At 40.3% G+C, this 14,575-nt stretch overlaps 2 protein-coding genes across 2 annotated transcripts in view; one reads left to right on the top strand and one right to left on the bottom strand.

Moving 5' to 3' along the window:
- IPCEF1 (interaction protein for cytohesin exchange factors 1) overlaps window positions 1–11,142 on the top strand; it is a 75,102-nt gene extending 63,960 nt beyond the window's left edge. The window contains exons 9-10 of the mRNA XM_011362713.1: window positions 2,074–2,267; window positions 9,985–11,142. Coding sequence (XP_011361015.1) covers window positions 2,074–2,267; window positions 9,985–10,191 — 401 coding nt within the window. The 3' untranslated portion in view covers window positions 10,192–11,142. The remainder of the gene's footprint in view (window positions 1–2,073; window positions 2,268–9,984) is intronic.
- The window catches only part of OPRM1 (opioid receptor mu 1), a 159,764-nt gene that overhangs the window by 59,648 nt on the left and 85,541 nt on the right, over window positions 1–14,575 (bottom strand). The gene's annotated exons all lie outside the window — the stretch shown is intronic.

Here is a 14,575-nt window from a genome sequence, read left to right as displayed (position 1 = left end):
TAAAGGTTCCAGTTTCTTCATATCCTCATCCACACTTATTATTTTCTGTCTTTTTGATTTTAGCCATCTTGATAGGTGTGAAGTAGTATCTCATTGTGGTTTTGGTTTGCATTTCTCTGATGACTAGTGATGTTGAACATTTTTTAATGTGCTTATTGACAAAACCCCACTATTGATATCTGCACACAGCCTGAGTGAAAAAGTCTAATTGTTTTTCAAATGTAGTTTGGAATATTTTCACTCTTTTTTTTGATATTTTTGGTAGAGAGAAAAGTTTACTGACCAATACTTCAAGTCAGTTGCAAAGTTAGTCCGACATCTTTGCTTTCCATTTAATGAAAGAGTATTGGGAATACCTACTGTGACTTCTTGGCAGTAAATGAAGGAAAACTAATCATTACTTAAAGATTTCTAATCTTACAAAAGTAAACTGTAAAGTAAGTGAAATTTGCTTGATTTTGATGCTCCTAGCCTACTAGTGCATGCTTTTCTCTACTGTTTGGAGAGGCCCATTTTTAGTTCATCCTAATGCCATATTTTTGTATGGTCCTCTATCAAGCTTGTTTTCAGGACAGAAAGTGAAATGCACAGACACTAAGGAGTATGTGGTGGAAAAAGAAATCTCAGTGTGTATGTTTTCCAAGATTATCTTCAGGGAATGAAGGAATAAAGGGCTGCAGTTCTTAGTGAGAAATTAAAGCAACATCAAGAGATGAAGATTTTCTTTGAGTAACCTTCTGTGTCATCTGAGGCCCTTCCAGTTGCATGTGACTTAAACCACCCCAGAGCATCTTACCAAAGGCAATATTTTGGATCCCATAAGCTGAGAGAACTCCAGTGCTATCAGCAAGATGCATGTCTCAGCTCTGTCCGATGTATTGGCTCCATTCTCACTATTCTTAGGATGATTCCTGGCATCTTCTAGCTCACATCATGATACCACTCAGTTTAGGAAAGAAGAGAGATTGCTTCTCTGTTATCCTAAAGTCTTGGAACTGAAGTTCTTGGCTCAAATTAGCCTGATCTGAAACCCATGCTCATTCCTAAATAAGTGACTGTGGCTTGTATGATGGAACTGCTATTGGATTAGCCTAGCATATGCGGTCTCCTGGATCTTGGGTAGAGTTGCTTCAGTAAAAGTATGTGGGCCGAGGCTGGCGAGGCATGGCCAGGAAGAGGAATAGAAGTAGTGTGAGGAATGATCATGATCCGCTCAAAGCCACAGACCACAGGCAGTTTCTATCTCCCAAAGAACAGCTCTATGATGGACATTAGAAAGTCAGGGGCAGTGGTTCTCAAGCTTGAGGGTGTGTATTAATTTGTTTGGGTTTGCCTGTCCATCACTGTATTTTAGAAGCAGATAACTTATTTGTTTTCACAGATTTACAGATGGAGAGGAATTTTGCCATAAGATGAATCATTCCCTGAGTCTCACCAATACCAGATTTAGATGATATTTGGATTAGATTTTGGACTTAGAGCTGATATTGGAATGGATTAAGACTTTTGGAGATGTTGGGACGGTGTGAATGTATTTTGCATGTGAGAAAGACATGAATTTTGGCAGGCTGGATGGTGGACTATTGTGGTTCAGTTGCATTCTTCAAAAATTCCTATGCTGAAGTCTTAACTCCCAGTACCTCAGAATATAACCTTATTAGAAATTGAATAGTTGCAGGTATAATTAGTTAAGATGAGGTCAGTAGAGTGAGCCCTAAACTGGTATGACTGGTATTCTTTTATAAAAGGGGGATATTTGGACAGAGACATGCGCACAGGAAAAACAACATCTGACGATTGGAGTTACGCTGCCATAAACCAAGGAGCTACCAGAAGCTAGGAGAGAGGCCTGGAACAGATCATTTTTTAGTGCTTTCAGAAGAAACATGGCTCTGTTGTAACAAAGTGCCAAACACTGAGTGGCTTAGTCAACAAAAATTCATTGTCTCACAGTTCTGGAAGTCTGAGATCAAAGTGTCAGCAGGGCCTTGTTTTAGGGCTACAGTGTCTAATGCTCTCACCTGGACTTTAAGTGGGTTTATTGTTATTGCTTTTTTTTTTTAATTTTAATAGAAGAAACGAAAGCGCCTGAAGATGATGAAATGGAGAAGCTCTACAAATCATTAGAGCAAGCTAGTCTATCTCCTCTTGGGGACCGACGACCTTCAACCAAAAAGGAGTTGAGAAAGTCCTTCGTGAAACGGTGCAAAAATCCGTCCATAAATGAGAAACTCCACAAAATCCGAACCTTGAATAGCACATTAAAGGTAAAAAAAAAAAAAAAAAAAAAAAAAAAAAAAAAAAAATTAAATTCAAACTGTGGATAAACTCTGTGGATGTGGGGCAAGGAATAGCTAGTTCTACAGAGAGATTCCTGCCAACCACGAATTCATGGAGGGGAAGGCAGTAAAAGCAAATCCAGTCTCTGTGGGGGTGAAATGAATCTTGATGTTCTTAAAGCCCTAGAACATTCTCACAGTAGCACCAATGCACTTGTCTACAACAGGCCTTGCTCTCGTGTCAAATTTCAAATGTTAGTCTCCTAGAAGGGAAGGCCCATGTATAATTTGTTTTTTGTACACTTTTACCTGATATGGTCGATGTTGGTGAGAGCTTAAGATTGTCACCTCATGAGAATGAACAGTAATATTAATAAGATCTTGAGATTTCACCTGATTTATCAGAGGGTGTTGTTCTGTACTATATTCAGAAGAAATTCTTTAGATGTCAAATACAGCAAAACCTCAGTGACGCCCAGCTGTAGGCCCTGTGGCCAAGATGCACCATGAGAGCCAGGCAGTGGAAAATACATACTTTGTGGTAATAGATCAGCAGATATTTTCACAATAGGAACTGAAGGGCAGTGGACAGGATGTACTGAAGCTACTTTCGGGGCCTCCTCTAACTAAAATGTTTCTTTATAACAAAAGCATCCTGCTTTCACATTTAGATTGTAGCATGAACAGGAGGAGGTCACAATACTTTACAAAATAGTCCTGAATTAGCAGAAGATTTATAGATTCTGAAAAGCCTTGATAGATCCTGCGATTTAATTCTGGTTTGTACATTGTCCTTTTGCATCAAGAATTTGAGTCTCTTTCCAGGAATAAATATCAGCAAGGCTACAAAGCCATGGCTAAGTGACTCTTAGATGTCCCGGTTAGTCAGTGGAAGACCTAAGCACCCTACAAGGCTGCAAAAATGAGGCTGAAAAATGAAAGGCAAAGGGGTTTTGTAATTATACAAAGAAAATCCAAATGCGGAGAAATTTCCTTACATTTAATGATGGAAAAACAGCACTAGCACTTGTTTCAAAGGCAATATACTACATTTCACAGTATGTACAGAATTCATAAATATTTCTGGTCTTTCCTTTTTATGTTTATTTATTTTATTAAATCCATTGGGGTGACATTAGTTAATAAAATCAAATAAGTTGCAAGTGTACAATTCAACAATACATCATATGTATGTCGCATTGTGTGTTCACCATCTAAAGTTAAATTTCCTTCCATCACCAAATATTTGACCCTCTTTACCCTTATTTGGTCTTTCAATGAAATATGCCACAGTATCTTGGGATGTTACTCTTATTCGTGATGACTGATATAAGTGCGTATATTTTTTATTGAACAAATATTTCCTGAATCTTACTATGTACCAGGCCCTATTCTAGGGTGCTGGAACCATTGAGTGGACCCCCATCGACAATGGGAACAGAGAGGAAAACAGAATGCACTGTGATGGGTGTGGTAGTCGATACAGGCTCGGGGTCGCTTTGGTAGTTCCATGGAGGAAAGCGGCTGCTCACCTGAGGCCATTAGGGCCAGTGCCATGGAGGTGCTGACAACTGGCGGATGAGTAAGAGGAGAGGAATCTCTGGGTAAGAAGGAAGGGCATTCGAGGAAGCAGACCTGGCCCGGGTACATGTGCATCAGTGGACAGTGTGCTGTAGTCCGCGTTGGGAGAAACAGGAAATGGAGGCTTATCAGGGGGTAGGCAGGGCAGGCCATTTCTAGATAGAGAATAATTGTGTTCTAGGCTTTCCACAGAACAGTCTCAGGGTTCTAGGCCATCAGAGGACCGTGCCCTGGCCTGGCCGCTTGGAGGCCAGGTTGGCACAAAGAATTCAAAGTTTCTACCAGCTCATGTTTGTTCTCTGGACCTCTTCCTTTCCATGCACTGTGACCGTGGAATTGAATTCAGCTCTTTCTTTTCTCACCGGGTATTAATTATCTATTGCCAGGTAACAAAATATCCCAAACTTAGCAACTACAAACAATAAACACTGACTATTCCGCAGTGTCTGCTGGTCAGGAACCTGGGCGCAGTTTGGTTAGGTGCTTGCCGCCCCCAGGTCTCCCGCAGGGCTGTAATGCAGGCGTCAGCCCGAGCTGCGCATCCCTCCCCTGGCTGAAGATGTACTTCCAGGTGCTCTCACGCAGGCGTTGTCAGGATTCAGTTCCTTGCAGGTTGCTGGACTGAGGGTCTCCGTTGTTTGCTGTCTGTTGGTGCAAGTCCAGTTCCTTGCCCTGTGAGCCTCTTCCTGGGGCAGCTCCGAGAATGGAAACTGGCTTCCCTGAGAGTGAGTAAGACAAAGTGAGCGAGCGAGCAAGACGGATTCCACCCCAGTCGCGGTTGCGACATCACGTTACATTTACAGTATCCTATTCATTAGAAGCAAGTCGCTAGGTCGACTTGTATTCGCAGAGAAGGATTTCCCAAGGGCAGGAGTACCAGGGAGCAAGGGACACAGGGGGCCACACCCTGGGGAAGAGCTGCTGTCTCTCTTCGTTCCTGAAAGAAGCCCTTTCCACAGATCCCCTAGGTCTCACAAAGGTGTGATGCTGGGGCTGCTGGACCGTCAGCGATGTCATGTGGGCCCGTGAACCTCATCAGAAGGAGGGAAGACATGGTGATGTGGAAATGGGCTTTACTGGAAAAAAAAAAAAAAAGCACATTAACCTATATGTTGCAGGAAGGTGATTTGGTACATGTCTGTTTATTCATGTCGAAAGACTATAAGAATTATTTTAACTACCTTTAATTTAAAAATTTAATTTTAATAGTTTTTAAAATTCAAAGCAGTCAGGATGGTGATTGCCTTTGTGGAGGACAGGAGGATATGGCTGTCCCCAGGGACAGCTTCTGAGAGGCTGGGTAAGGGTCCTTTTTTGTCCTTGGTGGTGGTTACAGAGAGGTGTTTACTTTGTGATGATTTATCAAGCACAAATCTTATTATATATGCTTAATGCATGTTACATTGCGATATCAATATTTATTTAAAAAATACTTCAAAGCTGGAGTGTGGGCCCGCAAAGACAACAGAGTTTAATGCAGAAACGAGGAAACCGTTTTAACAATAATGTTTATATTAGCGAAGAACACAGTCCATCAATAAAGAACTATTCCCACACTGGGACTGTATTGAGACAAATGCTCTTTGTGGAAATTCTTCCAGGAAGTCGAGCAAACTGTCATGTCATCCTCTAAGTGTAGATCTTTAGGAATTTCTGATAGTGCAGCATCCATTAACTTTTGGCTAAGTCTGCCTTTATTTTAGAATGAATGATTCATGGGTCCGCCTAAAACTTTCAGGGCTTCCCTGGCCTATGTCGAGGAACAAACCCTCTTTCTCCCAGTTGCTTTGGTAGAGCACATTTCCGGTGCTGAGGTCTTGGGTCAAGCCACGTACTGCATATTTGGAGTGAAAAAATAAAAGGATAGCATTCTCTCTTTCATGGTATTTTTTGGAAGCCCTACTAAGCTCTGTCTGCCCGCCGGAAAGTCAGGAGGACTTTGTAAAAGTGATTCCAAGCATTCGGCGAGCCTCCTGCACCACAGGGAGAGCAGGGCTGGCGGGTGATGCTGCTGACCCCAGGGTGCTGGGTCTAGGGGGAGCTCAGAGGTTCTGTTCTCTCATGAATTTCCTTTCTCTTGATTCACGCTTACAGTTTTTTTCTTTTAATCATGAAAGAATTAACACAGACTTGTGCCAAATGGTAAGAAATTTGAATTGTTTAGAGCTCAAACCATGTGTGAAGTGTTAGCCTAAAGTGGAAGAGACCCTTTTCTAAGATCTTTTATTAGATTTAGAGGGGTAGTTAGTTCTAGTTAGTTCAATTTTGCCTTAAAAAAATCGATTTTCCAAATTTTGTTAATCTGCAAAGATCTTAGTTATTTCAATAAAATATTAGAATCTTGCTCTGAGCAGATGCCAAAATTTCTTAAGAACAAAGTAAAAATTCTTAAATAATTTCATATGAATAGCACTATGGTGATAAAGCATGAAAGCTTTATTATTATTATTACTATTATTACTATGATTTTGAAAATACTAGATTTTGAAAGGTAGATTTTGAGAACTCAGAGAGAAGAAAGAAAATTCTCTGGGCCCAGCTTGACTTTCTACCAACAATCCTTCCTGGTTACCTGTCTAACCTCCTTTCCTCTGCTTCTGGGTCCTGGTCAGCCTACCTGTTATCCTTTTTTAAGTTATTTTCCTGCTTGTTTTCTTACTTGGGTTTCTTGAGATCCAAATGTATCCTTTGCTCTCCATCTATAACACATTCTTGCTCTCTCGATTCAAAATTATAAATCTCATCATTCAGACTACTGTATATGGATATATTTCCTTCGAAATACATATTATTCTGACCAATTTAGAAATAAGAAAAGAAGAAAAAAAGAAAACGTAACAAAACACCCCAAACAAAATGTAAGTTAAAGCTAACTATAGAGTACAAACAATACGTTTGTGTGCCATAATATTTGTGATCACTTATGTATGACCAGATACCTGATTTGGATGAGATACATGTTGCCAATTCTAGAATCTCTAAAGTTATATGCAAATGTCTGTACCTAAATAGATAGATAGATAGATATCTAGATATATATTACATATATATATATAACATTTTTATTCGTTTATGAAGAGGATTTCCTCAGACTCTAAATAGGGTTCATGATGCAAAAGAAATTAAAAAGCAAATACATAATTCGTTCATTCATTCATTTCTTATTTCACGTTCTTATTTTCTTCAACGAGTAGACACGCGTCTACCATGCGTCAGTCATTTTTTCAGGTACTTGGGTATGTGGCAGTGGGTATATCAGATGAAATTACCTGCCCTCGTGAAGCTTACATTTAGGTAGAGGAAAAAATAAACAAAATATTTAGTGTACTTAGTATGCTAAGTAATGATAGATTTGCTAGATAGAAGAGAAGGGGGAAAAAGAATGCTGAGGGATTGAGTTTTAATTAGGGTAGAGATGAAATCCTCTTTGAAAGATGTAATTTGAGTAAAATCTGCAAAAGGAAAGAGAATGAACCTTGAGGCAAGCTATCTGAAGTAGAATGTTCCAGGTAAAAGGAACAGACATGCAAATCCCTTGGGGAGGGTTGGGGGGGTATCTAACAAGTTTAAGGTAAGCAGAGGTCAGTATGGTTGAGGTATAGTATGGGGTGGGGGTGGGGTGAGCAGAGGGGCAAAGGGGGATCATTTCATATGGTGCCTCATTTCATATGGGGGCTGGGGAGGGCATGTAGAGAACAACAGAAACTTAGTTTTGGACATTTTAGACATGGTATATTTGAGATGCCTGTTAGGTGTCCAGGTGGAGCTGCTGAAGAGGAAGTTTAGATAAACAAGTTCATTTGTGACCCTCAGTATACAGGGAGAGTGGCAGAGATTCCATGAGATTACCAAGAGCATGAATGTAGCCAGAACAGAGAGGAGGCTAAAGGCTGGAGCTCTGGGGTGTCCCAGTGTTACAGAGACTGGGCCACATGGAGGAGCCAGTGAAGAAGACTGAGAATAAGTGGCCGTCGTGGGATGAGGAAACTCTGGAGAATGTGTCACAGAAGCCACATGATGAATGTGTTCAAATAAGAGTCATCGACAATTTTAGATGCTGTTGAAGATAAATAATTGATTATTGAATTTAACAACATGGAGGTCATCGACGGCCTTCACAAGAGCAGTTTTGGTAGAATGTGGGGGGCACAAGACTAGTGGGAATGGGTCTGTGAAAGAATAGGGACAGGGACCTTGGAGACAATGAGGAAAGGGAGAATCAAGGGGAGATGGGAAATGGATGAGTTGCACAAAAGAGAAGAAATGCTGGAATGAATTTCTTGAGTGTGAGGGGGTGATAGTACACAAGTGGAGAGACTGGTCTTTGCTAGGAGTGCAGACATTTTCTCCAAATGAACAGGAAGGAAAGCAGCAATATATTCATGCAGATATAAGTAGTGGGCAACAGGAACTTAGGAGAAGTATTCCGATTGTTGCAATTTCCTCAAAACAAAAAAATACATCAGCTACAAGGGAGGATGGGAGCAAGATATGGATAAAGACAAGAAGTTCTGAAATAGTCCTTTGGAAGAGTGAGAGAGGAAAGGGATGAGGAAATATGCTTACTGGATAGTCGTGAAAGCCCACTTACTGGCAGCGCTCATGAATTGGAACTGTGGCCAGTGAGCATGGTTGTGAATTTTTAGCTACACACATGCCTTCCATGGGGTAGGCAGAGAGATTAGCTCAATAATAGATACGTGTTGAATGCCTACCTGGCACTCAGCACTGTGTGAGGGGTGAAGAATACAGGGATGAATACAATATGTTTAGTTGCCTTCCTTAAGGAGCTTTAGAATTGCTGGTATAACAAGTCCATGAATATTTAAGCATAGCCCAGTAAATTCTAAGAGGGCAGGAGAGTACTGAAAAAGCTTCTAAGTTCAACTTGGAGGTTCAGAGAAGATTTTCTGTACAACACAATGCCTGAAGTGAGTATAGATTTATGAGTTCCTGTAAAACCTGTTAAAGAAAGATTAGAAAGTGTTCCATGTAAAAGCAACCTTAGGAATTAGAGTTCATCTGGTGAAGACACATGAGGAAGATTCTTCATGTGACACAGCATCGTGGAGGTGCGAACTAGCATTGTGGGTGGGTGGGGGGAGTGAATTAGCATCAACGCTATTAGAGTGGAAAGAAAGAAGAAAGTGGAGAATCAACAATATGGAGTTCAAGTCCATGGAACCTTGGACAGGAAGGGGAACGACTGAAGGGACCTCCATTTTTGGTGGACCCCTGCACTGCCATGTGCGGGATGGGTTTAAAGCAGGGACTGGAGGCAGGGACTCACTTAGGAGGCTCTGGCAGCAGGTCAAGTTGGCATATTGGACCTTATATCCAAAATCGGGATTAAGGTCATAGAGATTGAGGGAACGAGAAAGATCTGAGGTAAAATTGTCAGGACAAAATGATCCTTTTCTTTTTTTTTTTTAAATGAGGAAGCTGTTGCATTTTATTTTTATTCTGTTTCTTGACTACAGAAAACTCCCCTAACTTGAGCCCAACATTTCAGAAATGTGCGTCATTGTTTACAGAGGAGGCGAGGTGAAATAATATGAATAGATTGTTTACTCCATTAGTATCATTGTAGTACATGCTGTTTTCATGGAAAGTTAGTAGTTGAATGAAAAGATGGTCTATATATTTATTAAATGTGTGTGATTTATTAAAATTTAAGATAATAAAAAATACATGAAATATTTTGTATTATCTTATTTCTTAGGGGAAATAATATGTCTCAATTTTACTTCATGAAGCTTGGATGAGCAATGAGATGATTATACAATTGTGAGTTCTAGGAGGAATAATATTCGCACCGAGATAGATGTATTAGTGGTGTGGGATAACAGATTGATCAGGGAAGAGCAACGCAGAAGACCTTGGCTATAGGTCTAGTTCTTTCGCTGGGTAAGATACTTAACTTCTTTGTGGCTAGCGTATTTAAATGGATGTCCTGCCATATTATTCAGGGTTGTTGTAGGGATTTCATTATTAACGTGTAAAAACAGTTTGATAATTTTATGATGACTGACTATGTGCATTTACTTGTAAAAGGGCTGAAGGTGGTTTATTAAAACTAAGAGACTCACAACACACCCCAACTTTTTTGTTTCTACTTGGACAGTGTAAAGAACATGACCTAGCCATGATTAACCAGTTGCTGGATGATCCGAAGCTGACAGCCACAAAGTACAGGGAGTGGAAGGTCATGAACACTCTGCTGATTCAGGACATCTATCACCAGCAGCAGGACTCCACGGCTGCCCCGGAAGGGCCCCCGCAGGGCCGTGAGAGCCCGCCTTCCTCCACCTCCGTCGAAAATTCTATTTGAGAACAAGCCAGAGTTCTCTCCCCTCCTGACCCCTAGCAACACTTCAAGATGCTGCAAGAGCTTACATTTTTCCTTAAAAGGAAAACTGAGACCGGTTCCTCAAGCATCAGCTCCCTCTCTAAAGAGGCAGCTCAGGCGAGAACCAGCACCGATCACAGCAGGACTCCTGCTTCTGGCCATAGGGCTTCGTCAAGACTGGAGTGATTGAGTCCAGCCGAAGGGTTCTCAGTGTTCCTGCCGGGAGCTCACGGGTATGCCAGGCTCTAGATGCCATGTGAGAACTCTATCTTCTATTCCTTGCTCTCAAGAGAATTACGATGTTTTGTGGACAAAAGATCACTTTTTTTTTTTTTTTTTAACCAGGGATACTTATTCATAGAACTATTTAGTTTTCCAAAAGAAGAATGTACATATTCTACCTGGTTGAGTAGCTGAGTTATCCAAATTATTATTATTATTATTATTTTTTGAGTGGAGAAATGTTTTCTACAGCAGCAACTGGAGCAGGACAAACGTGTTTGTGGCACCGAAATCTCCTGCTAACGGTCCAGAATGGTGGCGCTTTTTCCACGAGTTGAGAAGTTATTTCCTAGCGAGTGACGTGTGGGAGAGCGCAGGGAGGAGTCATTCTATCTTGCACTCGCTCAAAGGACAGCTTGATAGTTTCACACTTTACCCAGGTGGGGGTGGGATCTGATTAATTCTTCCTTTCCACTGAACAGCTAACAGAAGACTATTCTCATTACACTTGGAGGCTTCTACTTCCTCTAGGCTTTTCTGAACCATCATATGAGATGTAAGATGTCCAGGAAGGAATGTTCGCTGCTTTTGTCCTTTGGGGGCGGTGCCTATGCACAGTATACACATATCTGGGTTCCCCAGGATATTTAATGACAAGGTGATTCTGTTATTCGAATTGTTTTAATATCTCTACACCCCCCAAAAAACAAATCCAACAAAAAACAACAAAAGAGTTAAAACACGATTTCTTTATTTTTGTACATTTATGTATCATTTTGTGTTCTATGTGAATAGCTAGCTATAATATGTTTGTTATTTAAATATATTTATAGGTCAAATTACTAGTGTCTTCAAAGATGATATACTATTACATGTTTTGCTCAGTATATATTCTCAAAGGATATATGTTTTGCTTGAGAGAAATAGAAATATTATTGATTATTGATTAATTGGAGTTATTATGTTGCACTATAATGTTTGAGGAATGCTCAGGAAATCTCAGATAAATATGGGGCATGCAATAATAAGCTTTCATTTTCTGGTGTCTCCCCTGACCCCGCCCCAGAGGGCTTGGATTTCTCTGTTTTAAGTCACTCTTTTAACTAGAAAAGGACTTTCATCTCACAGTATCTCTTCTAGTAAATAAACTTTAAGCTTTACACTATTTATGCCCACAAATTCTAAACAAGATGAAACACAATCAATGTAGTCTTTTGTGTACAGACTAATAGAAATTTTGGGATCTGTTAAAAGAACTAATTTTACTAGGCAAGCAATATGAAAGTCTTCACTTACTAAGCATCATGAATATTTCTCACCATAAGAATAATCACAACTCACCAAAAACCTATTTTGGCCCTACCCTTAGCAAATTGTCAACATAACTCAGTTTTCTTTTAGAGTCTAAGTGTGGCTTGACATTCAAATAGAAATAACCCTCTGAATTTTGTATGCAAACTAAGTGGAAATAGTTGTTGAATATTTCCTCAAGCTTTACTAAGAAATTTTAATGCTTTGCAAACGAAAAACAACCTTAACTTAGGAAAGAAAAAAAAAGAAAAAGGAAGAAAGTTGTCGTACTATAAGCTTCTGTGAGATAAGAGGCCATGTAAGTCACTTTGGCCCAGCAAACACAGATAGAAAGTGCTGGATGAGGCCATTGGCCACATGGTAGAGGGCACCTCACCAGTGGGAGTGTACTGTTGGCACAGGAGAGAAATAAAGATTCAGGTCCTCAGATTGGACCTGCAAGCTTCTGTATCAGAGGCCAGTGCTTTAGTCTCTGCATTCTAGAAATGATCGTTGATTCTTGCTGTATTTAGCAGCTGTTATAAGGTTGATTGTACAGAATTCATAATGTAAAAAAAAAAATGTTGAGGGAAGGAGAAAGAATAATGGGGGAAATAATAATGGAGTAGGATGTAATGTTCTTTTACCTTTTTTTCTGGTTTGCGACACCAACCTATAAATTTCAAAATGATTTTTCCTAAATTGAAGTATTCCGAAAGCTTTTGACTAGGGCTTATAAATAACATTTCAATGCTTTCCTTCAGCTTTTTATTAATGCATATTTAACTGACTTTTTAGTGTAAATTCCTTTAGAACCACTCAAAGGCAAAATCGGTCCAGAGATTACTTAAGCCTTCCAGTTATTTTTCAAAGTCAAGTGAATCTAGAAGTGTTTGCTTTGTTAAAGTAGTTTCCTTGTAGAATCTCTCCAAATGAAGAGTACACCAAACTGCACAACTTTGCGCTCTGCTCCCCTAGACGCAAACCTCCCTCTCGTCAGCTCTTTCCCCTCTGCAGATGCTTTTGCTTTGTGTTATGTTGTGTTGAGCAGGAGACGGTGCTTCTGTGAGTTCCCAGCTTCAGCTGTGGCCTCTTCCTTGCAGTTTATTCCTGGGGTTGAGTTATCTCAAAGGGATTTAGGGTCGGGTCGTTTTATCAGGTGATCTACCCACTCCTGTAGACATGGGGTCTGAGGGCTGTGGAATGACCTAGAGCCACGGCCCCTCAGAAGGGAAGTAGACAATCTCTGAGCCTAACCAGGTCCAAACCTGTGGCACCGGCTGTGGACTGCGACTTGCACTGGATTCCTCTTCGGGCTTGTGGGGAGGATCACTTCTCTCTACCCGTTGGTCTGGAGACCCAGTCTGGTGTCTGGTGTGATGCCCTTACTGGTTGGTCCATTGCAGCACATGCTGAATTGGATGGTCCCACGTTTGAAGGGCATATTTTGGTTTTAATAATTCTTATTTCTGCTTTAACCTCAGCATAGTATCAAAGGCATAGAAAGAATCATGAAACATATTATTACAAAGATTCCGGGAAGCCTAGGAAAGAGTTTGTGTTCGGAGTCAGATTTCAATGTGAAACCAATGCCTTATATTTACATAGCACTTTGTAGCTTGCAAGTTGGTGTTTCAGGCTCTCCCTTCTACCTCCCCAGTGGTCTTTGTGGGGTGATTGTGGATTATCGCTACTCTTTTTGATGGAAGAAGAAAACAAACTCTGAAAAGTGAGGCACATGGTGGTACAGCCAGGACTTGAACTTGTACCTCCCTCTCAACTTACCTTGAGCAGTTGCTGTTAGGAACCAGCCGTTTGACTTGGAGTGTGCGTGCCATTCTGCTGAAATGGGCACACGGGGTGGCTTTTGCAAAGTCATCCATTTGAAATCTGAGGAGGCCTCTTTTCCTTGAGCACAGTCCCTCTGTCATGGCCTAATAGGTTTCTGTCCCTCCTGCAGTGACCTGCTGACTGTGAGTATGGGTTTAACCTAATTATTCTGCTTCCTTTCCTTCCTCCTGAAAAGTATGATGTTTGTTAGGTGATGCAAGATCCATAGATGAAAGAGATATGTTTAAAGAAATAGAGTGCATTTATTTTGTTTTTCTTTCCAAAAGTATCAAGAGATGTCATAGACCCAGCTTAGTGACTTAGGGGTCAGGCTCTTAATTTCCTCTCTCAATTTCTTCTCATGTAATCATGATAATTTCCTCAGATAGCCTTTAAATCACAAACACTGAGGTGTAAAAGGAAAATACCCTTTTAAGTCTTTTAAAGAAAGGTGACATTAAAAGGTAATATTTTGATAAAGCCACACAGAAGATTTAGTGAGTAATTTAAGTACAGAGAATGACATTTCAAAAGTCACTATATATTGAAAAGCTGCCATATCCAAGTGAAGTTTCAGGTTGAATCTCTTCTTCAGTCTAATAGAATATGATATTCGATTGGGTTGTTTTTCTCCATTTATTTCCTTTCCAATTTTTTACATAATTATTTCATAAGAGAAATCAAGTCCTAGAAATGTGAGGTGACTGCCCCCCTAGGCTTTTGTAATAGATAACTGAAAAAAAAGAAGATTTGGAACAGCTACATGGTTCTCTATACTGTGAGTCGGGAAGCAATTTCCTAGTCTCTTCTGCACATTTTTTTCTGCATACTACCACAGACCACAGAGAAAACGTTAGACATAGATTCTACATTTAAAAAAAAAAATGGTTCTTCCATTTTTATTACAGTAGGGAGACTTAACTGTTCTGTACTGATATTTCTTTACCTTAAGTCCAAAGGGGAAGCATGCCGCATGGAGACACTTAGTATCCCATAATAAAAGCCAGAATTTTAAATCACCGTA

This window comes from Pteropus vampyrus, unplaced genomic scaffold (genome assembly GCF_000151845.1).
Source record: "Pteropus vampyrus isolate Shadow unplaced genomic scaffold, Pvam_2.0 Scaffold78, whole genome shotgun sequence".
Taxonomy (NCBI): Eukaryota; Metazoa; Chordata; class Mammalia; order Chiroptera; family Pteropodidae; genus Pteropus; species Pteropus vampyrus.
The sequence above is the reverse complement of the archived record's forward strand: the minus strand, read 5'-3'. Positions and strand labels throughout refer to the sequence as shown.